The 21949-nt window shown below is 37.8% G+C and overlaps 2 protein-coding genes across 11 annotated transcripts in view; one reads left to right on the plus strand and one right to left on the minus strand.

Annotated features, from left to right (window-relative positions):
• synj1 (synaptojanin 1) overlaps positions 1-9412 on the minus strand; it is a 36320-nt gene extending 26908 nt beyond the window's left edge. For 6 of the 10 annotated variants that reach the window (XM_015379772.1, XM_015379773.1, XM_015379778.1 and 3 more), the window contains exons 1-8: positions 9341-9412; positions 7182-7336; positions 6995-7081; positions 6455-6722; positions 6058-6283; positions 5346-5429; positions 4689-4766; positions 2198-2259 (exon numbers count right to left, since the gene is read on the minus strand). In XM_015379772.1, coding sequence (XP_015235258.1) covers positions 2198-2259; positions 4689-4766; positions 5346-5429; positions 6058-6283; positions 6455-6722; positions 6995-7081; positions 7182-7305 — 929 coding nt within the window. In that variant the 5' untranslated portion in view covers positions 7306-7336; positions 9341-9412. The remainder of the gene's footprint in view (positions 1-2197; positions 2260-4688; positions 4767-5345; positions 5430-6057; positions 6284-6454; positions 6723-6994; positions 7082-7181; positions 7337-9340) is intronic. The other 4 variants (XM_015379779.1, XM_015379780.1, XM_015379781.1 and 1 more) reach the window with 1 other exon arrangement.
• Positions 9413-9745: 333 nt separating this feature from the next.
• slc46a3 (solute carrier family 46 member 3) lies at positions 9746-21895 on the plus strand. The gene is made up of 6 exons (XM_015379748.1): positions 9746-9856; positions 13032-13250; positions 15084-15966; positions 17957-18040; positions 18267-18423; positions 21518-21895. Exons 2-6 carry the CDS (start codon positions 13056-13058, stop codon positions 21651-21653), a joined length of 1455 nt encoding a protein of 484 aa, XP_015235234.1. The 5' UTR covers positions 9746-9856; positions 13032-13055; the 3' UTR covers positions 21654-21895.
• The last annotated feature ends 54 nt before the right edge of the window (positions 21896-21949 follow it).

Consider the following 21949-nt stretch of genomic DNA (forward strand, 5'->3'; position numbering starts at 1 on the left):
GAGGCTGCGGTGGTTAGATAAGGACGGTTCCAGAGCAACATGGGTGTGGCACAGATGTTAAACCAGGAAGCCCTGGTCAACACCCCTGCCACAAAACAACTGAAAAGTACAAATAATGAATGCATTGACATTGGATCTCTGAGGTACATGAGGAAGGACAAGTACGGTGGTCATTTTAGGACATCCTCAGTTCTCGGGAAAAAGTTGTCAGTTGCTGCAAGTCTCTGGTTACATATTTAAAGTTTTCAGATGCTCTAAACGGCTTCATTACTTAAACATACGATCTACATAGTTTTCCCCAGAACAAACATTGACGGTTCAAGCCCCGGCTCCGACTTTCCATGTCGTTGTGTCCTTGGGCAAGACACTTCACCTGCATTGTCTACTGATGTTGGTCAGAGGGCCCGGTAGCACCAGTGTGCAGCAACCCCGCTTCTGTCAGTGAACCCCAGGGAAGCTGTGGCTACAATGTAGCTTGCCACCATCAGCATGTGAGTGTGTGTGAATGGGTGAATGACTAAATGTAGTGAAAAGCGCTTTGGTCAAGTCTCCTGACTTGAAAAAGCGCTATATAAGTACAGGCCAGTTACCATTTCTTATGTTTTGAAGGTCCATCGTTCACAAATGCAAGAAGTTTGAAACCACTGGGCTCTTGCTAGTGCTGCCTTGGAAGTCTAAACTAAACCATCTAGGGAGAAGGGCCACAGTCAGGGACAATCACTCTGTTCCTCTGTGAAGAGAGGAGAAGCTTCCAGAAGGAAAACCATCTGCACATCAATCAGTCAGGACTGTATGGCAGAGTGACCAGACCAAGGCCCCTACTTGATAAAAGCCACTTGGCAGTCTGTTGCCAAAAGGCATCCGAAAGACTCTCAGTCCATGATGATACAAAATTCCCTGGTGTGGTGAGGCAAAGCTTGAATTCTTTGGGGTGAATGCAGGGCATCATGTTTGCAGAAAACAAGGTACCACTCATTACTGGGCCAGTGGAGTCATGGAGGCATGAAGGTGGCATCATGCTATGGGGATGTTTTACAGCAGCAGGAACTGGCAGATGAGTCAGGATAGGGGAAATGCAAATGTAATGACGTACATAGAGATCCTGGATAAAAACCTGCTCTAAAGCACTCTGAACTGGGGCAACAACCCAAAGTACATGGCCAAGAACTTAAAGGAGTGGCTGCAGGACCACTACGGGACCTTCTTAGGGTGACTGAAAAGGAATTCAGACTTTAATCCAATTCTACATCTCTTGAGATATCTGAAAAGCGCTGTGTACAACTGTCCCATCCAATCCTGAGGACCATGAGATACACTGCAAAAAAAAGGCAGATAATGAAATACCCTTAAAACAGACTTACGGTTGTAATTCCTGCCAAAGGTGGATCAAAGTTTTGAGCAAACGCTGTTAATACCTGAGTAAAATCTGTTTTCTTAGTTTTCAATTTGTAATTTGCAACAATCTCCTAAACGTAGCCAAACTTATCTCCACTCATCTCTGTCTTCTTGGCTCTATTTTTTAAGTTATTTAGCAGCAGCCTCATAGACTGAGTATTTGAACAGCTACTCATATCTGATTTTAGTTTATAACATTTAAGACCTTTATGACTTTTTTTAATACCCAACAAAAAAGACGTCTTAAATCTCCATTGAGATTTATAAACAGATATGTAAAAGAAAGGTATAAAAAAGAAAGGTAAAAGAGGAGGTTACAGTGGTTTAAAAGAACACAAAATGGAAAAAAATATGTAAATGGAGTGAAGCAATACCACCAAGTTGTTGAGAAAACCTACAGTCATGATTAATAAATTATAGTGTGTTAAACTAAAGCAGTATTTTTAATTAACTTTTAAACAGGTATTAAACATACTTTTTTACTAAACCAATAGAGAGAACTTTTAGACAATATATGGAGAGAAGTATTGGACTCTTTCAACAACATAAAAAAAAAGAACAAGATACCAAAAAAACAAAACTTGATTTTTTTGGTGAGAAACAGCAGATAAAAGGCTGTAAATGTGTCCAAAATGTTCCCTCCAATTGAATAACTGCAAAGAGAATGTTTTGGCTGGAACCCTCCCCTGCTGTCAAACATGCATAGATATTGAGAAGTTTATTAATCTAGAGGAAATCAAATAACGCAGGAGAGAAATGCGAAAAAAGTCGCTAACAAAAGAAATGCTTAACAGTTTATTACCTTTCAAAAGCAGGTGCGTTTGCTTCGAATCCCCTTGACAGTTTGACACGATGTGAACCCACCTGCAAAGACACAAACAACAGCGTCCTTATTTGATAGATTAAAAAAAAAATTCAATGCATATGGTGAGGATGCCCCGAAAACCTGAGAATGTGGAAAAGACATGGGTGCAGCACTGGAAACAGACAGATGAGGTCTCAGCTGACTTTAAAATAGAGACAGAATAGAGTGGGACAGGAGCAACATGGTGACACTGAGCAGCAGAGAAATCTCATCATCTCTCCAACACCTCCCTTCCCCAGATCATAGTCTCGCTGTTCCATCAACAAATCTAATACAACCAGCTGGCACCGAATCAGGGAACTCAATTCAAATCTGTGCAACTAAACCTACTGAGGCTTAGCAAGAACAGCTAACACTAGCAGCAACAAGGAAGTCTGTTCCCTGTTGTCTCTTTGATACTCCCATCAACGATATATATGCTAGTGGAAAATCATTTTCTACTCTTACTTCATTTCTGTCTGTATGGAAACCACTAGGATGAAAGCTAGTGGTAGCTTCTTTGCAGTTTGCATAGATCTATATTTGAACAGTGCGGTTGTAAACCACACTGCGGCCATTGTGACTCCTTTTCTTTCATGCCGGTCATGCAGGTCCAGCGGCTGCATATTTAACAACTTCCTGAGAGGATATCTGAAACCAATCAGGCTGTTGTGGGACAGTCCAGACCTGAACTCTGTCACTTAGTTTATAACATAAAAACAATCAGCAAAATCTTAATAAATGCAATCTTTTACACTGTCAGGTATTGAAGATAGATGTAACTAAAACTCATCTTTGTTAGCGTAGCATGACATTTGCATCTTTCAGCATGTAAATTATTTCCTACAGAGCCATAGTTTTAGCTCAATAAATTAGAGCGTTGTTTAAAATATGTATTTTGTGGGATCTAAGAACAATTAGAAAAATGTCAGAAATCCTAAAAGCAAATTTTAAAATAAATGTTTCGTTATGGCCAACTGAATCATCAGGAAGGTGGTCGCATGTCGTCCAGCAGACGGGCGCCAAACCATCTGCAAAGATGATAAACCACAAAACGCAGTATATAAAAAATAAGGTTGTTCACAGCACTTAGATTAAAAAGTTGAGTGGAAGGAAAAAGTGTTGTGGAGAAAGAGATAGCCTTTGAGAGAAAGCTTCATTTATATCCTATATCTTGTAAAGCCACTCTTGAACAGGTCAAAACATCTCTGGACCACAACAATAGGTCTTCTGAGTGAAGAAAACTGTTCAGCAAACTGACCTAAACTAAAGTCTAAGAATGAATCTACGGAGGATTGTGAAATAAGAGACCAAAATCCAACAATACAGATGATCGCTATAAGAGCTGCTTGGGTTTCGCTAACAGCTCAGTGACACCACAAGCTGATCACCCTTAATACTATGTAGCACTGCTGCAGTAATCTAAGCAAAATGAGGTGTATGAACAAACTGTTCACAAAGAAAGCACTTTTATATTTCATCTATAAGTTATAAATATCAAAACCAAGAATAAGTTCAAGATGTTCTGATTTAATAAAAGGCATCTGCATTAAAAATACAACAATGAACGTGACTTTAACTACTCCTACTGACTATCTTGCCAGGTTTTTGCATTGCATAGCTAATGATAAGAACGCTAAATTACAGTTTTTTTCTTCTTCTAGGGGTAGCAAATATTTGGAAGAAAACTCAACCTTTAAATACAGCTAAATTAACCCCTCCTGCTCAGGTAGTTTATCAGAGGGCATGAAGAGGATAGCCTACAAGCCACGACGGGTAGAAGGGGAGAGCTCAAAAGGTGCGTCAAAGCAGGAGGACTACCCTTGTGTCTGAAAACAACCCCAAGCCCACTAATTTGTGTTTTGAGTAAAGTGGCCTTGAATAGGTGTCTGATACAGTCTTAGCTTCCTGCAGCAGATTGCTGTTGTTAGAGGTTAACGTGGATCCAGCTGCTGTGGGAATATTGGAGAAAATCAGATGAAGTGGTTAGAGGTTGTTTTCAGACCAGACTCTCTCACCTGACCCAAGAAGTCTGGGAGCTGAGAAAAACAGAAAAAAGGCCCTTTACCAACCACTATTACTATCATTAACCTCCCCCACGTTCCTATCTAAAGTACCAATCTGTGCAATGTCAGGACGGGAGCAGACAAACTGGAGTAAGGCTGCTGTGACACGGTCGGCTGTGAGGACATAAATGGAAGTTGAGATATGATCAAAATGGTATTTCCTGGACAGGTGCCTTAAAGAGGAGCGGAACTAAACATTTATTAGGAAGCTTGACATTTGATTTTCCACCCATAAACTCTGACATTGCACAGAAGAATGCCTATCTGCAGCAATAAAGCAGCAGCAAGAGCAGCAGAGCCCCCACCCACCCAAAAATTATATAAAAAAAAATACAAACAAACAAAAAGAGACGCAAAACAAAACTGAACAAAAAAGGTTATACCAGGTGGGGGTTTTCATCCAGTCCATTAGGGTGCCGATTCTCATGTAGGTGCAACAAAACACCCTTAATGGACTTTTTCTGAACACAGCGACAAAAGGAGTTAAAACTGGTATAAAGGCATCTGCTGTGAAAACAAGGACTTGTTTTTCTGTTTAATTTTTATGTAACTAATGGGTGTTTGTTATTAAATACCACTGTACATTTGGTTGCTTCATACTGGACTTTTTTAAGCTTTCTTAAGCTATAAATGGGACAAATTGGGAAGTTTTCTTACCTGCTAAAGAGATGTTCCCTACAAACCTGTTATTTATAAAAAGGTTCTCTATACTTTACTTAAAATCAGCCATTAGGAATATTTTCTTTAACTTTATAACAAATAACATCCACTAAAAAGACTGTTCAGGGTTATAATATGTGAAATTGAGTAAAGGTTTCATAACAAACACAACATGGAAGCAGGAATGAATGAAATAGGAGGTGCCAAGACCCTGACTGACTGGGAACCTTAGGAGAAACACTGCAAACACACACTGTCACAGGAAATGATATTGACTGTCCCAACTATGGCTGCAGCATCCACTATCACTTATCACAACTGTCTCCTGAGTTCAATAAAAGCCTGACATAATCGATGGTGCTATATGACACTTTCAGTACCTGGATTCCCGGCTGTTCCCAGAAAAGAGGAATGGAGCCCCGGATCTGGATGAAGGAGGAGACTTTATCATCCAGGAAAATAGCCTTAAAAAAAGGAAAACGTTTGTCACACGACTAATTGATCAGATGTTTTAAAGAACATTCAGAACAAGAAAGAAAGGCAACATAATTAGGCTGATAGTTTATTCGCTAAATTCATTTAGTAGACTTTCCAACAAAAAAATGATTACAATGATTCTCCCTTTTATCAGAAGAAACACAAAGGTAGAAAACCTATAATCATTTAATATGAAAACAAGATTAAAATCTGTCGACGGAAACTTGGCAACACATTTAACAATAAAATAAAGATTTGAGATTCTCCAAGAAGAATAACTTTAAAAACTCAGTTTCATGTTTTGAGTATTTACAAAAAGTCTATCATCATTATTGAAAAGTAATATTTATATGTATAAAATGTATTGACTGATATAGAAACCGTTGACTTATGATGTAATAATTGTAGTTACCAAAATAGTCTAATCCGCAGGGTGCGTTAAACATAAGCTACAGTTTGCAAAGAAAAAGCGCTAAAATTAAAGCCACATTGCAATAGATATAATATTGGAAGGTTTAGTTTATAGCAACTTAAAAATGGACTGACTGGTTTACAGAATGCACCCATTCAGTAATCTAAGCAGCCACTTTTCAGTATGGAAGAGCTGCGACTAACCTGTTCCGTCTCCACAAAGTTGGCCACTTGCCCGTCATCATTGGTTCCTCGGACATTGAATCGTGTCCCGGCTCGCTCCGAGCTCAGGCGAGAGAAGATGCAAGCCTTGGCCTGTTTGTGGCCTGCGTAGATAGTCCTGATCTCCACGCCGCCGCACATCAGCCTCAGCAGCCAGTCATCACAGTTAACTCCATAGTGTTTAAGGTGCAAGTGCAGAGACTGGTTCCTTGTTATTTATAAAGAGGGAGAGAGATCTAATTAAAAAAAATAGAAAATAACCCAGCAGAATCCATTTTTGCATATATGCTAGCTTTCTCATTCCAGGTCATTTGAAAGCCAAATATATGCCTAAAGGCCTTTCTATGAACTTTAAATAGTTAGATTTTAAGGTTGCTACCAAAAGAAGCGGTTGTCTGTGGTGTCCTCTAGAATCCTGCGGTGTGCGTTGAGACTTAGGTCCATGCTGGCTCCAGTGGAAGACCAGGCAAAGTAAAAGTGACCGGAGTTTAGGACCTTGCGGACCTCAGCAATCCTGTCCTCATCAGCTGGATCATTCTTCAGTGATATAAAGTCTGTCTGCGTGACCCTGAAGACCTCTGAATCCTGCACCTTTCCTACAGAGCTGCATCCAGTCACAACCACCAGACTGTGGAGCATGGAGTCACCTGGAATATTAACAGAACAAAAGCAGGTGGTTAACTGCAATTTGATGCAGTTCTGCTTAGGAGGAATTCAGCAGCCAGTCTAATCTCAGCCCTCCAGAAGACTGAGCTTTAACCTTTCACGATCCTGGTCCCTTGTTGTGATAACAAGAGCCTTCCAGGTCGTACGTGGGATGGCAGAAAGCAGCTTATGACTAACTGACACGAACCAGAGGGGCTTTATAGGTGCACTTGACATTAGCCATTTAAGGAAAAGTCATTTTCTGTTTTCCTACCAAGGTTAAGCCGGAGAACTCCCAGAATTCCATATGCATCAAAGATCCTGGTATAGGTACTTTTAATGGTCTCCTTTTCTGCTGCCGCTAGAGGAGAAAGAAAAACATAATTAGCAGGACATCCTAAGTGTCATACTACCACTGAACCACCCAAGGATGGAGTTTAAAGATGAACAAGATGGCTCACACAAAACGGCAACAGCTCCTGATTCGAACATGAGACATTCCTCCCTGGTCCTCGTTTCCACTATGACACTGTAAGGCGGTGGATCCAGCTTGTGATAAATACGATATCCTTTGCTGAAGGCCATGGCTGATCCAAGGGGAAAATACTGTTTTTACCTGGAAACCAAAAGAAGCAAATAAACTCCTGTGTCAGGCGTCCACATTTTTAAGATGAAAGGTTAGTGAATAACTTTTTTTCTAAGGACTAAAACATATGAAGAGGAAATCATGGACTGCAGGATGTTGGATGGATTTTAAATTATGATAAAACAGAAAGTAATTCAATTAATATGTTATATTATTAATTCATTAAAGCACATGTCCTAAACTTGATCTGTTGTTTTTTTTTTTAAATCAAACTCACAAAAGCGCAATTTGCAACAAAAAGTCTTAAACATTCCCCAAAGGCTTTGGTACATGTTGATTTAAGCGCAGCAAGCAGTTGCAGCAGTAGCAGTTTTTTTGGCTAAAATTTAAGATGCATTTCTCAACGTTCCATCACATCTCTGAGGCGCTCCATTGGACTAAAATCTGATAACTGTAAAAGACTTCCAGTTCCCCCATCACAGGAACAGGAGTATGAAGAGGCCTGCACAATTAAGACTATACAGTCTTAAAGGCTTATTATATTGTCCAAAGGGTAAATATCCACAACCAGCAGCCCTAATGGTGAATGTAAAGCAGGATTCATCCAGGATTTCATATCAGAGCCTACAATTATATTTTTTCAGCTATTTTTGGCTTTCTATTACTGCTATATTGACATCAACAAAACATTTTCATCCAACCTTCACTCTTCGAGTTCTCTTTTTTGGACTATAATCCATAAACAAATCAGCCCAACTTTATCAAGCCAAAATGCTGAAATCTAGAGTTGATACCACAATCGACTGACTCACTATGTTAATGAGCAACTGACAAAGTTATCAAGGACCTGTTAAGTGTATGTTCAATTATTTAATACATATTCACATTGATTTTAAGAATGTTAGGTCAGTTTTTTTGCAGTTTGTGCCAGTTGCTCTGAAGCTGGATCATGTCATTTTAAATCCAAGGCTAAAGGTCATTGGATAGACAAATTACTATGAAACAGATAAGATCAGGCCAACTGCAAATCATAAAGTTGGAAAACAAAATAATATCTTTCTAAAGGTTTCCACATCTTATCAAATATCCTGCTCTGATTCTGAGTAGGCCAATAAATCTAGTCAAGAGTGAGACACTGCATATGTGTGAGCAGAGCCTACAGAAGAGAACCAAAACACAGCACCTGATGCTTTACATAATACCTTTATCTTAGTTACCTATTGTACCAAAGAGATCAAGTAGAAGGCTGGGGTTAAATCTATATTTATACACAAACTTCATCCTGTTTGCAGCTTGTCTCAAAAATGATCTAAATCCTCACCATTTGACTCTTAAAAACCCAGCTTGCTTTATAAACATTGAAATAAAAAAGTGACAGTTTGCTGCACTTTGAAACGTTTCCCTAAAAGTGAAAAAGGAGAAATCTGCCAAACAATCACAGGAACAAGAGAGAAACTAGGGTGCAAAGTCAAAGGGAAAGTGGGCGAATGGTGAGGGGACTGCCCCCCCAAATACAACATTACAAACCAATATTTATTTTACCAGAAACTGAGAGATAGAATGAGATGGTTGACGTTTAAGTTAAGGCCGGGGAAGTAGCAGATCATCTTCCCTGACTCTGATAGTCACGACTTGGCAACGCAGCTGCAGAAGACGAAGCAGGCGCTAACCTACCAGCTAGCAAAAAATGCTACATTTTTGAGGGATATAAAGCAATCAAACGGAGTGGATGAATTACTCTCATGTAAGGAAAGTGTTAGCCGTTCTTAACAAGCCTACCAATAGCTGGTAAGGTCACCCAGGTTAGCCAGATTAAATCACAGTGACAGCTATGATGATTCGCTAGGTTTCAATATTTTGATGGTGGCACTATCTCGGCGTCCCGGGGATGATAACTACCAGTTACTAACGGTGTCTTTAGCTATCCCTGATAACATAAAACATACACGCCCGTATATAAATGTTAGCTTTATTTGTTAACTGTCTGCTTTAATTATTATAATCGGAAATAAGCTACCGTATATCCCGTCTTACCGTCTCCCCACCGGGTAGCTGCTCAACTGTCACAACAAAATCCTTCCCGGTGTTACGGCCGTGTTGGAGCAGTGGTATGTTCCACGTAAAGCAAGCCACGCCCATCTGACGCTACCGTAATCCTTCTAACACAATATCTGGAGAGATAGCAAGCTGAATACCTGACGGAAGTACCTTTAAAATCCTGCAAGAAACTCTAAAAAAATAAACTTTGACAAATATTGTAAACATTACCGGTAAAGCTTTAAAGTAACGTCTGTTAACTGAAATTAATAGTTTTAAACAAGGGGGAAATTATACTCGTCTCCTTTAAACATGATGGACAGTTGATTTCATCCAATCAGGACAACACTGCAGAGTTCTCCTCCAATCAGATTATAGAAAGAGGCGGGGCGACCGGCTTTCATAACCATGAGCATCTGTGTATATAAGATAGCTTCAGCTCTTTTCGTAAACACGGCAGTGTGAGGAAGCTATTACTTAGCAATAACATGATCGGTTTGGATATTTAAGCTGGTAAGTGTTGTCATTGCACGGTCTAAGCTGATATATTATGATTGTAATAAATACTGCGCGGTACTACTTTTGTTGTGCTATCTCTATCTACATGATATTGAATTGACCCAGCTCATTTTGCTGCAACTTCAGGTCAATTATAACACAGTGTTATTAAATTGTGTCATCTCCTCTACTGAAGGACGTTTGATTTCATAAAAAAATATTTTAAGCGATAATCTAACGATAAAAACGATCACATAACTTTAGCCAAAATGTTGTTACGATATTACTTAATCGTGAACTTACTTAGTTGAAGTTTGAAAGAGGAAAATAACGTTTTTTTTTTCTTTTTTCCTTGTCATCCGTTGCATTAATAGGGAAATCTTTATGCATAAACCGCTTGAAGATTAACTATGGATCAGTGTTTTAATTTAAAGCTATTTGTCAGACCTTTTTTTGCATGGTTAAATCATCAATGTTAGGCTTTTCGGTTGTTATTTGGTCTGAATAAAATCCATAAAAGTGGGATATATCTCAAAAGTCAAAAGGCATGGGCGTTGCTTTGAGTCTGTTTATTTTTTACTGTAATTTTTTTTCAGTCTTTTCTTAATAAATCCCCTGGGTATAATTATTAAACTATACTCTGGCCATACTATAACATTTGTATCACACCTTTGCAATGTGTGATCTTAGCAAAATTGGTAAACATCACAGTTTTAGTTGAATATAAAACTTAGTCACAATAGTTTCCTTTATGGAAATCAAATTAGGTTAAAATGAGAAAAGGTTAAACGGAATTTCTTTTTAATATTGACTTTTTTTTTGCTGTAGACAATCTAACTATATTTTATATAGAAACACACAAAAATCACCAAACTGAATTTTTTTAATCCATTTCATACTTCAAAATACTGTTATTTCTAAACCATTTGAGATAAAGCTGTTATTTTGATATATTAGTACCAGTTACCATTCAAAAGGGAAGTGTGCCCACTCTCACAGTTTGCTTGCACTCAAAATCCATAAAGGTGTCCACTATGTTGAGTAGAATATTGAAATAAACCTGCTTCAGTCATGTAAAGTTGATCATCTACCATCTGTAAAAGATGTAAATGTGTTTCAGAATCTGTGTTTGATGTGTTTCAGTTCTCCTATGGTCACTTTTCCAACATGGTTTTTATTAATACTACATTAGTAACCGCTAACCTTCCTCTTTTGATGTCTTTTTTTTTCAGCTTTTATTGTCATTACACGTCACAAGTACAGAGCAACAGAATTAACTCTCTGCATTTCACCCATCCCATTGGGGAGCAGTGGGCTGCCATTGCAGACATCCCAAGTTCCAAAAACTCATTTCAGGGAGGCCCCATACATACACACTTAAGGCCAGCAACTTCTTCTTTATTAACTAACAGTAATTTCTTAAACACAAAACAGAACAGTATTGGTCTTTTATTTTTAATTTTCAATACATTCAATCTAGCAGCCTTGAACATTGGTTCTGCTTTCTGTTTTTCATGGACTTTAGCATACAGTGCACCTCGCCACGGTGTCATCCTTCCTCACCATGGCCGGTTCTAGACAGGGGCCAACGGGGCCCAGAATTTCTAATGATGATATGTGCTGGAACAGACATGGTTACTGATTGGTCCTTTGGATCTATTTCATTCTTTTTCTTTACAAATTCTGTTTTACTAATTATTCAAAAACAATAAGGTGATAGCTTCAGTGGTACTGAGATAGTTTTCATCTGCTACATGTTTTCTTTTTTTCACAGCAAATTGAAAAAAAGTCCTCTAATATTTACAGATTAATTTAACAGTTTTTCTTGAGTTCTGATTCAATTTTGATAGAAAACAGTAGTTTTAACTTAAATTAATTAAAAAAAATGTAAAATTCCTAAATTATATATGTATATAGAGCTAATAAGAAATAGAATTTCTATTGAACCTAATTGAAAAGAAGTTTCACTTCATGCAGCTATATTAATATATTTGAATCCCTTGCCCTGATTATTTATTTCATGCTTTTCTGTGCCCCCATGAAAACATGCTGCCCCCCTCCTGGCCTACATTTGGTCTAGATCCACCACTGTTCCTCACCTTCACTAGACGTGGATATACTTTAGTAAATTCTGCTGTAAAATTAGTCTGATATTTTCATTTTTTACTCAAGGATTCAGCCTCTGCCGTTTTACAAGATGCACAGCTTTGAGTGGTAACTAGGTGACTGCCAGAGAGTAACCAGAGAAACTTATCGGACTGATCCAATCAGCTCTCTGACAACCAGTCGCCTGGAATGCTGGTTTAACAGAGCATGGCTTTGGACAGATACGCTGCACAGGTTTCACCAGCAACCTCCTCCCCAAACCCCACACTCTCTTGTTGTCTGCGCAATCGAAGTAGTTCTAATCTGCACATGATGCATGAATTATTTCCTGCACGCTCTCACTTGCATAAAAAAAACACCACCTTGCAGAGTGTAAAATCCGGGATAATTTATCCGACTCGCGGGCATTCGTGAGCAACTATCGATATCAGGGAGACTCTCTGAACTTCTGGGAGACTTGGGACGTCTGCCATTGTTAGGCAACCTGGGAGCAGAGTGGGGTTAAAGGTCTTGCTCAGAGACCCAGAGTGGTAGTCTGTAGGAGTGGGGCTTGAACTAAGAACCGCTGGATTTCAAGCGCAATGCCCAAACCACTAGGCCACCACTCACCTTAAAAAAATATAAAAGACCTTTATTAATTTCACATGGGAGAAGTTCACTCTCTGCATTTTAACCCATCCCCTTGGGGAGCAGTGGGCTGCCATCGTGCGGCGCCTGTGGAGCAGTGTAGGGTTAAGGATCCCAGAGTGCAGGCTATGAGGAATCGAACCGGGTACTTGCAACCTTCACAGAGCACAAGCACACTGCTCTAACCACTATGCCAACACTCCCCTTAATATCATTAGCTGTAATTCACATGGAGTAAAAGTCCGTAATTTATTTCCCCCATCAAAGTGCTTTAAAAATTGTTGCATTTTCTATAATCCTAAAGGAATTCCGTGATCTATTCTGGTTCCTAATGATCACTGTTTCTATTGAGAGATAATTTATACCGGTGAAAAAAAGGCTAGAACCTATAGAGATTAGTCTCACAGTTTCCGGGCTTTCATATCTAAATATAATTTTTTCCTATCCTTTTTTTCAGGAACTTTAATTTATCCTCTTCAACATGAAGCGGCTTTACCTGGTGGAGCCAGTGGTGGCTCTGTATGCATTTAGCAGCTTTCTCACCTACCCTCTTGTGCAGCAGTATGTGTACAGGCGGCTTTGGCAGCAGCTGACCAACACCACCTATCCTGTGTCCGACAACACCTCCAGATGTGCTCCAACTAACAGGAGCAGCAACCACACTGACTTCCATAAGGTTAGTTTAGAACTACAGGCAGTAAAATGATGCATCCATCGCCTGGAATTCTCTCAGATAATCTTATTTAGAACAATTTTAGTTGGATTTTACATTGAGCTAATAAAGCTAAGAATAAAGTTTCTATTCACAGTAAAAATAGAACATCTGATGAGAAACTTTTTGGCATCCTTGGACGTAATAAAGTGCTATATAAGTAAAGGCTGTTTATTTTTTTACCATAAACATTTCTAGTCTTCCCCATAAATGGATTTCAGGACAACCAACAGCATTTAGGAGTCACATAATAAGTATTTAGATTGAAGTTTGTTGTTTTGATACGAAAAAAAATAGAGTTTGTTTCATTTATTGCAACATTTTTTTGTTGTTGTTGTAAATAACATCAGAATCATGTTTTTGTAGATACATGTAATCAATAGCTTATCCCTCTGAGCTTGACTTTGACTCTCTGAACTAACAGCGTAGTTTCATGTCAGCCCTTCTGAGTTTGCAATCAGCAACTTACCTGAAACAAATAGATTTTAAACAGATTAGAGGAAGTATGCGTTGTTGGACTATCAACATTTTGGGACGTCATGCTGCCTTTTACTTTAAAAATAGAACAAGGAAGTGAAAGACGCTCAGACTCAAATAACCTGTTTTATATGTTGTTTTTCTAACTATAGACATTACAGCTGCTTTAACTGCACCTGCATAGCAGTGGGTTTTGTTCCATTTCTTTTTTCTCAAGCAAAACCTCTCATGTTCTCACATGTTTTGCCATCTCTGTCACTGGTGTTATAACCATGACCATGACTTTGCAGGTTTATTTTATAGATCTTTGGAGCAAATATTAAAGTGGTGTTGATCTTTCTTTAACTACCTGGCAGCTGACCAGAAGTCTATTTGATTTTCCCCTTTTAATTGTAAGAGAGACTTATCCATTTATTTGGAAGTATCTCTATAGGTTTTGAAAACCAATTCTCTCTCTGTCTTAAAGGGTATAAAAAATTTCATTATTTTTTTAGAAAATGAAATTACATAGCATGTCTGCTAAGCAAGTGACTGTATGCCTTCTATATTAGCAGGAGGCCCCACTACACTTCATACCTAACAACCAACCTAAAGTCTCAATTAATGTGCACAACTGGTATACGTACTCATTTTTTTTTACAGATGAATAAATAATCTATTAGATTTAACAACTTAAAGTTATAGTGGAGGATGTTCTTTTTCTGAGTGGATCATCTAAATAAGTGGTCCTCCTATTGTCAATCATTCTGGTGATATGTTTACGTAAGGCTGTCTTACATGCTCGTCCCCATTTATATTTACCGGTGGTGAGTTTGATATAGTGGAAAAAATGCAAATCTTCTTTTGGAAAGTAATCTTCTATGAGCAATGCAAACAGCAACCTTTTGAACAGACCGTACACGAGGAGAAGTGGGCTCGTGCATGCTTTCACACATTTTTACTATTTACATGCACAGAGATGTGTATGTGCATTATTATTTTTTTTAAAGCGGTGAGGGCAAGTCTTTTCAAAAATTCCCGAAAATCCTCCACTATACCTTGAATATCAAAGCGTAAAGACCTCAGCTCTGTGCTGCTCTCTTCGTCAGGATGGCAAAATGTTTAAATGCTACATAATTCATCAGATATTTTAGCAGTGATCCATAATGTCTATAAAAATAAGTTGTAGGTAGATTTATTTCATTTGTAATAATCAACTTCTGACTTTAGCAGCAGAAATAATTGTTTCTGCTCTGTATGTTCGTTTTCTCAGACGTCCACAACTTTATTCTCAGGCCCTGATTTTATTCTAACCCAAGCTCTATCTGTTTGCTTCCCTAGGAGGTGCAGAAGCAGGCGTCGCTTTTCTCCCTTTACTCGGAGCTCCTCTCTACAGTCCCGTCTCTGATCGTCACCCTTATCGTAGTGGCCTACAGCGACCGGGGAGGACGGAAAATCTCCATCATCATGCCTCTGATAGGCACGCTGATCTATACCTCCACCTTCCTCACCGTGTCCTTCTTTGAGCTCAACGTCTACCTTCTCATTGGCTCGTCGTTCCTCAGCTCTCTGTTTGGGGGCATCAGTACTTTCCTGGGTGGCTGTTTTGCCTACATAGCGGATTTGTGCCAAGATGACCGGCAGAAGACGATGCGAATGGCTGGAGTGGATATGATGATTGGTTTGTTGTCTGGTGTGGCTGCCATATCTACAGGTTACTTTCTGAGAGCTGCAGGGTTTAATTGGCCCTTCCTGACTTCAGCATTGTGCCAGTGTTTGATCTTAATCTATGCAGTGTTTATTTTAGAGGAGACTGTGAAAAAGTCTCCCACTGATGGCAGTGAGCTAGACGGGTCCTCTCAGCGGACTTCACTGAGACTGTTGGTGTTTGGGCTGTGCCAGATCTTTGCCAAGGCAAGCTACAGGTGTAAAACAGTTTTGGCCCTTTTGATGATCATCTTCACGAGCTTCACTTTTGCCTATATCGGAGGCATCTCTTTGGTGACGCTTTACGAGCTTAATGAGCCGCTGTGCTGGACTGAGATTCTGATCGGCTATGGCTCAGCACTGTCCACCACCGTCTTCCTGACCAGTTTCCTGGGAGTATCAGCGTTCACGTACTGCGGCGTTCCACAGGTGCTTATTGTCATGCTGGGGATCCTTTCTGTGGCGTCAGGACTGATCCTGTTGGCGTTTGCAAAAACCACATTGCTGATGTTTTTAGGTGAGTATATGCTGCTAAAGTCCAGTTAAAGTGGGTAAACTTTATATACACGTATTATACATGTATTCACTCAAATATTGATTTAAATCTGTGATTTCACCCGATAATTAAAACCCAAATAATTTGCTTTGTTACAAATATTTTAAGTGTTTTTTTTATCAGCTGTAATCGGGCTTTATCCAAGCATATGAATGGAAAAAATATTCACAAGTTAATGAAATAAATGCAGCCCTGAGAGGATTTTTAACCATACCACAATCATTCAACAGTGTTGGAAGATTCCCAGGGCTTGGGCTTATGCTGGAGTCCATGCTTCTAGATATACACACATGGGACATGAGCTTCGCCTTTATTAAATGTGTTTAGCCACTCCCAAACTAAAGATATCGGAAGCGTCTTGCCTGGACTACATAATAAAATAACTGGGCTTTTCCTTTGCGGTCCAAAGTCCTCTGATCAGATGAAAGTGAAATTCTGTTATTCATTTGATATTATCATCCCATAGGCAAGAGGAAGAGTGCAGCATAGCAGAAGCCAGAAATCTTGAGGTCCAGTGTGAAGTTTCCACAGTCAGTCATGATTTGGGGGGGCCATACCATCGTGTTAGATCTATATGTTTAGTCAGTTCCGAAACAAGCGCAGATGTCTGTCAGGAAACTATGGAACCCTCATGCTTTCTTCTTCTATACTCTCTGAGGATGATTTATTTAAATTTTCCTGCAGGATTTAGCACCATACCACTCTACTACCTGCTTCAATTGCCATGACATCAATCAGACAAAATCAGACTTGAAGTATTATACTGCTTAAAAGTTTTTTTTTTCTTTTTTTAGAATTAGTTCTTGATTTGATTGTAAACCATTTTGAATTGCTCTGTGAATTGCTGGTCATCTTAGATACTGCATATACAAGTTCATATATTGCTGAACATACTGTACACTTTAAAAAGAGAATGCAGCGCCAACCTAAATGAAGTGTTTCAATTGGTGACAAATAATTAAATCAAGCTGATCCAACTTGACTCTTATTTTATAAGTTGCCAAAATTAATAAGTTCATTTGGGAAAACTTTATTGAATTATTTACCAATTGAAGCAATTAATCAAAGTTGGAGTTTAGAGTGTAAGAAAATCTTAATTAAATACAAACTATGAAACATGTGTCTTTCAGTTAAATGCAAAAAGCAGGTCTATTCCACACTTTTCAGTTCAAGGTTAAGAACATGTTGTTTTCTGAGTGTTTTCTTGCAGAGCTGAAAATATTTAATCTGATTAATTGAGATGAATCTGTTATTAAAATATTCACCAAATTGCTAATCCAATAATCATCGACTGAATTATACAAACTATTAAATATGTAATTTGCTGAAATAAGAACACATTCAGATAGCAATTTGCCAATTCTGTAAAAACATGAAAGACAATTTGCATATAAAATAAAAAAAGGTTTCTGTATATATACTTTATCCAAAACTTCTAAAGTTTAGCTTCACTTTGTTCAAATTGTGATCTCCTATCAAGAACGCTTTGCTATTTGATTATTTATCTGTTGATCCTCAAAATAGTGAAGAGATTAAAGGAATAGAAAATAAAAAAATAAAAATGCCAAGAACTTTACTTACAATGCATGTTTTAACAAATTTATCAGGTTTTATAAACCTGAACAGGAATTAAATAAATGTAAAAACATAAATTACAGTCTTTGGTTACAGATTGACAGTAAGTTTACAAGCCTGAAAGCTACTGAGGTTACAGGTTTTTATTACATGATTGAACTGTAAGCTTTATAGTGTTTGTAATTTTGACGTCTTATCTGCCTTGTTTATTCACTTATCTATGCTTTGTTTGTTTTGGATATATCACTGCAAGAGGACTTTTGAAAGATTTAGAAGCTCAGAAACACTGATTTCTGTCACCAGCTTTATGCTTCTGCAGTTGAAGAACACCTTCCATAAGATTTCTGCTTTTAATTGTGGTATTTGTGTATTGCAGTCAGAGTCCCCATGCTTTTCTCCATCATGCCTTTCCCTGTTCTGCGCTCGATGATGTCAAAGATTGTCTCCAAGTCTGAGCAGGGTGAGTGGGTTTAGGACACGGACCATGGAACCATGTCCCTGTTTAAAGAGTCAGAGTCCACTGATTTGTCCTGTTCTTTAAAATCTCAACATACACTTGAAAAACAGGCCACTTAAAGTTTCTGTTTATCCTAGAAGATGTTAAAGTGACTAAAAGAATGTAATATTTGAGCAAAGTTTGTACTGTTATGCTTCATTGAATCCTTTTTTTTGTTTGGTTTTGTTAGGAGCCCTGTTTGCTTATCTTTCCTTCCTGGAGAGCTTATTTAACAACGTTGGATCTGCAGTCTTCAATAGTATCTATGCTGCCACGGTGGGATGGTACTCTGGTTTTAACTTCCTCTTAGCAGCAGGTTTCTGCATCATTCCTTTATCTGCCCTTGGGTAAGTTCTTTTCTTAGTGTTTACAACAGATGAGTAGACTGTCATATCAGGCTTTTGTGGGACTCTTATAAAGTAAATATATATTTTCTAGATAAAAACGCAAATAAAATCCTACTATTCTCAGAAGAGAGATCTAAAAACAGAATCATTCCTCGACAGGTTTATACAGAAATAGTACTTAGCAAAAGTCTTTCTAACTCTTCCAGTACAAATTAGAAAAGAATTAATGAATGAGTTAAGATTCTCTATTGGATTTCCTTCAGGACTTATTAATGCGCTAATCTGAAGTATTGTTTTGTTGTCCTCCAGTTAAAATGTGAACCTCCTGGTCATTCTTAATTCTTTCACAGCCACCAACAGATTAGAATCCAGGATTGCCCTGTATTAATCTCCATCCATGGTCTCATCATTCTAATCAGTTTCTCTGTTCCGCCTAGAAAACCAAATGAAACAAAAATTCCCACATCACTATGATGCCCCACATGTTTCACCGCAGAGATGTTGTGAGCAGTCTGACGTTAAGTATTGCTTTTAATTTGGATGTCAGCTGCTCCACATGTTTGCTCATTTCCTTAAATGCCTAATGGCAAACCACAAGCAGGACTTCCTGCAGCTTTTCTGTCATCACTTCTTGCCATTTTTCCACAAGAAGTCTACAGCAGAGAGTACGTCGGATGGCTGCTAGTATTTCAACAGAGCTCTTTAATGCCTGAAAGTCTTGAACAGATCATAGCGAGGACGTCTATTACCTGTATCCAGACTTTTTAAAACATTTTTTTATTTTCTTTATTTAACCAGGTAAACCCCGTTGAGATCTGGATCTCATTTTCAAAGGGGACCTGGGCAGAGATCTGCAATACACTGAAACCTGGTACAAAAATAAAACTTTTAGAAGTCTTGGATGATCAGGGATCTTCTCTGCAGACCAGGGCTGATATTTACACAGATTCTCAGTCGTTTCAGAGAGATCCCGTTTTAGTCTAAAAATTCCTGCTGAGGAGTTTTAGTATAAAAAAAGGGGAATTTGTCCTGATATAATGGAGTGGAGATGCTGACTTTCAGACCCATCCCTGAGAAGATCTCTCTTTTTCTTCTCTTTTTTTGCACCTGCTAAGAAAGTGAGACATGCTAAGTGTCTTTATTATATTCATTTTACATTTTCTGCTGTTTAATAAAAACACATCCCTAAAGTTTTGTTCTTAAAGGAGCACCTTTGACTAGTCTATCTGCTTAAAATAGTTGGTTTCTCCCTGTCTCCATTAATGAAAACTGTATGATGGTTAAGTTTGTCCTCATTTAATTCATTGATTAGTTGATGTTTTGATCAAACAGCTTTCTACACTGCAAAACAAATAAAAAATCTAATCTGAAGTCTAAATAAGTCATTTTATCTTAAAATTAGTTTTTTTTTCTTGAATTGAGGCAGGAATAACTTTTATCTAACTGAAAATTCTAATAAAAATTATAGAACTTGAGAATGTTTAGCTTTTTAAAAAAAGAACATGTCACCCAGAGCCAATTTTAGTCCTACTTGTTAATATTTACCTTGATTCGTCTCTAGTTCTGCTCTTTTTTTGTGTTTTATCAAACATACTGATAAATGCACACAGCACAGACTGAATTATGATATAGATGACCAGTGTCTTCTGGCACAGATTATAACTTTTAAGTTATGATTTCAATTATAAAATATTTGTCCGTAAAAATAACATTAAAATAGATTTATAGGCAAATCCAACACCAATACTAAAACATATGATCGTAACAATGTCAACAGGATCTGATTCATAATTTCCTGTTTAAGCCCATGAAGGGAGTTGTTTTACATTTGCTTTGTCACAAACGGCAGATTCCCTCGACTTCTGTAGAAAAGAGAAATCCTGTTTAAAAATGAAAAAAAGAGGAAGGCACAGTTCCCTATTTGATCTACAACTTTCAAACCAAATCCATTTTCCATAGAACTAAAAAAGAAAATCTCAAGTTTATTTGCACAGCTTTCTAAAATATGAAATCCCCTTTAAATCTGTAAAATATCAATACGCATTGTATTTCTTATTTGGAAGAGAGAGTTACAGCTCAGGTGGAAAGAGTTGACTGGACAACTGCAACAGGTGCGTTCCACAAGACTTTTACTTAAGAAGGGGAAGAAGAAACCCATTGTTCAATGAGAACCATAAAAGTTTCCACAAACCAAGTGGGGAAACACCAAATGGAGATTTTAGGTCTTCATGCTAAACAATATGTGATGGGAAACCAACACTGTATAATAACCTTTCTAACATACTGCAAATCATGTTGGCAGCAGCATAAGCATTTTCTGTTATACTATATATTGTTTTTCTTTTTTTCTACAGGGACTAGAAAATGATACAATCAAACCATAATCACATATTAATATAGATATATAGACCTAAATCTAATTTAGAACTGTTAGCATAACATCTTTTCATGTAATCAGATAGAATTTTAGTCATTTCTAATGATCAATGAGCAGAAAAGGTTTTGTATGTCTTCTTGAATGTGCTGCTTGTTGTTGGTTTGTCAGGCAAAATTCAAATTAAATACTTTACTTTTACCTTTGTGGCAGTACTGTGGCAACATGGGGAAAATTCAAACAGTATAAAGCATATTGAGCTGTGCAATGAACATTGAACTGAGGGATGTTTTGCTGACACTTGTTAAAGTTAGAAAACAAAGTGATACTGCTTAGTCAGTGTGGGAGCTGTAGTGTGAAACATAACACTCCTTAACAGACTGAGCATCTATCACATGCTCTGTTCTTTCTTTTTTAACACAGTGGTTCATTTTAAAACAGCAAAGTCACTGTTTGGAAGTCATATCTACATTCTGCTGCTTTAGTCAATTATGCATGCTAACTACATGTATGTATGTTTGGGTCTGTTGTTAAATTAGAAATTATTTCACTTTGACAATTGAGCTAATTTACTTTGCTATTTCTTGTTTTCGTGATATAACTGTTGTTTTTTTGTAACTTCAAAAACATTACTAATGCAACAATACGACGCTGTAGATTCCCCCATTTTGGCCAGAATTGGTGATGTCTATTTTCTGTTCCCCTTTGGAAACATTTCAGGGCAGTGGCATTCATTGGATTAGATGTCTCCACTGAACCTAGGAAGCCAGAAGATTTAAGCTCTGAGGAGGATGGCCAGGCCGGGAACGAAGATGACACCAGACCTCTTCTCAGCTCTCCTTCTGTCAGCACCTGAGCAGCATCTTATTAGCTTATTTGTCTTTAAAGTATGTTTCCCCTTTTTTGATTTTATTTTTTTGTGTGTCGCTACCTCACCTGTTCGATTTTTTGTTCCAATGCAGTGGTTGCTTTTCCTGTAGTATTTTTTTTTGTATTTGCTCAATAATCAAGCAAGTGCTTTTTTTTGTAATGTATTTGAATTAATAAGATATTTCATGTAATGCTAAAAAAAAGGAGAAGGTGAGCTTAATTTTTCTAAGGAGAATATATATAGATATAAATTTATATATCTATATATATAAATATATATAT

The sequence above is a fragment of the Cyprinodon variegatus genome, unplaced genomic scaffold (assembly GCF_000732505.1).
Source record: "Cyprinodon variegatus isolate N-32 unplaced genomic scaffold, C_variegatus-1.0 Scaffold199, whole genome shotgun sequence".
In the NCBI taxonomy this organism is placed as follows: Eukaryota; Metazoa; Chordata; class Actinopteri; order Cyprinodontiformes; family Cyprinodontidae; genus Cyprinodon; species Cyprinodon variegatus.

What these genes read in the sequence shown, in the direction of transcription:
- slc46a3 (XM_015379748.1), top strand. Translation starts at nt 13,056, where the DNA reads ATGAAGCGGCTTTACCTGGTGGAGCCAGTGGTGGCTCTGTATGCATTT. An exon ending in CACATTGCTGATGTTTTTAG is followed by an intron (nt 15,967 to 17,956) that starts GTGAGTATATGC and finishes TGTGTATTGCAG; the next exon opens with TCAGAGTCCCCATGCTTTTC. An exon ending in TGTCTCCAAGTCTGAGCAGG is followed by an intron (nt 18,041 to 18,266) that starts GTGAGTGGGTTT and finishes TGGTTTTGTTAG; the next exon opens with GAGCCCTGTTTGCTTATCTT.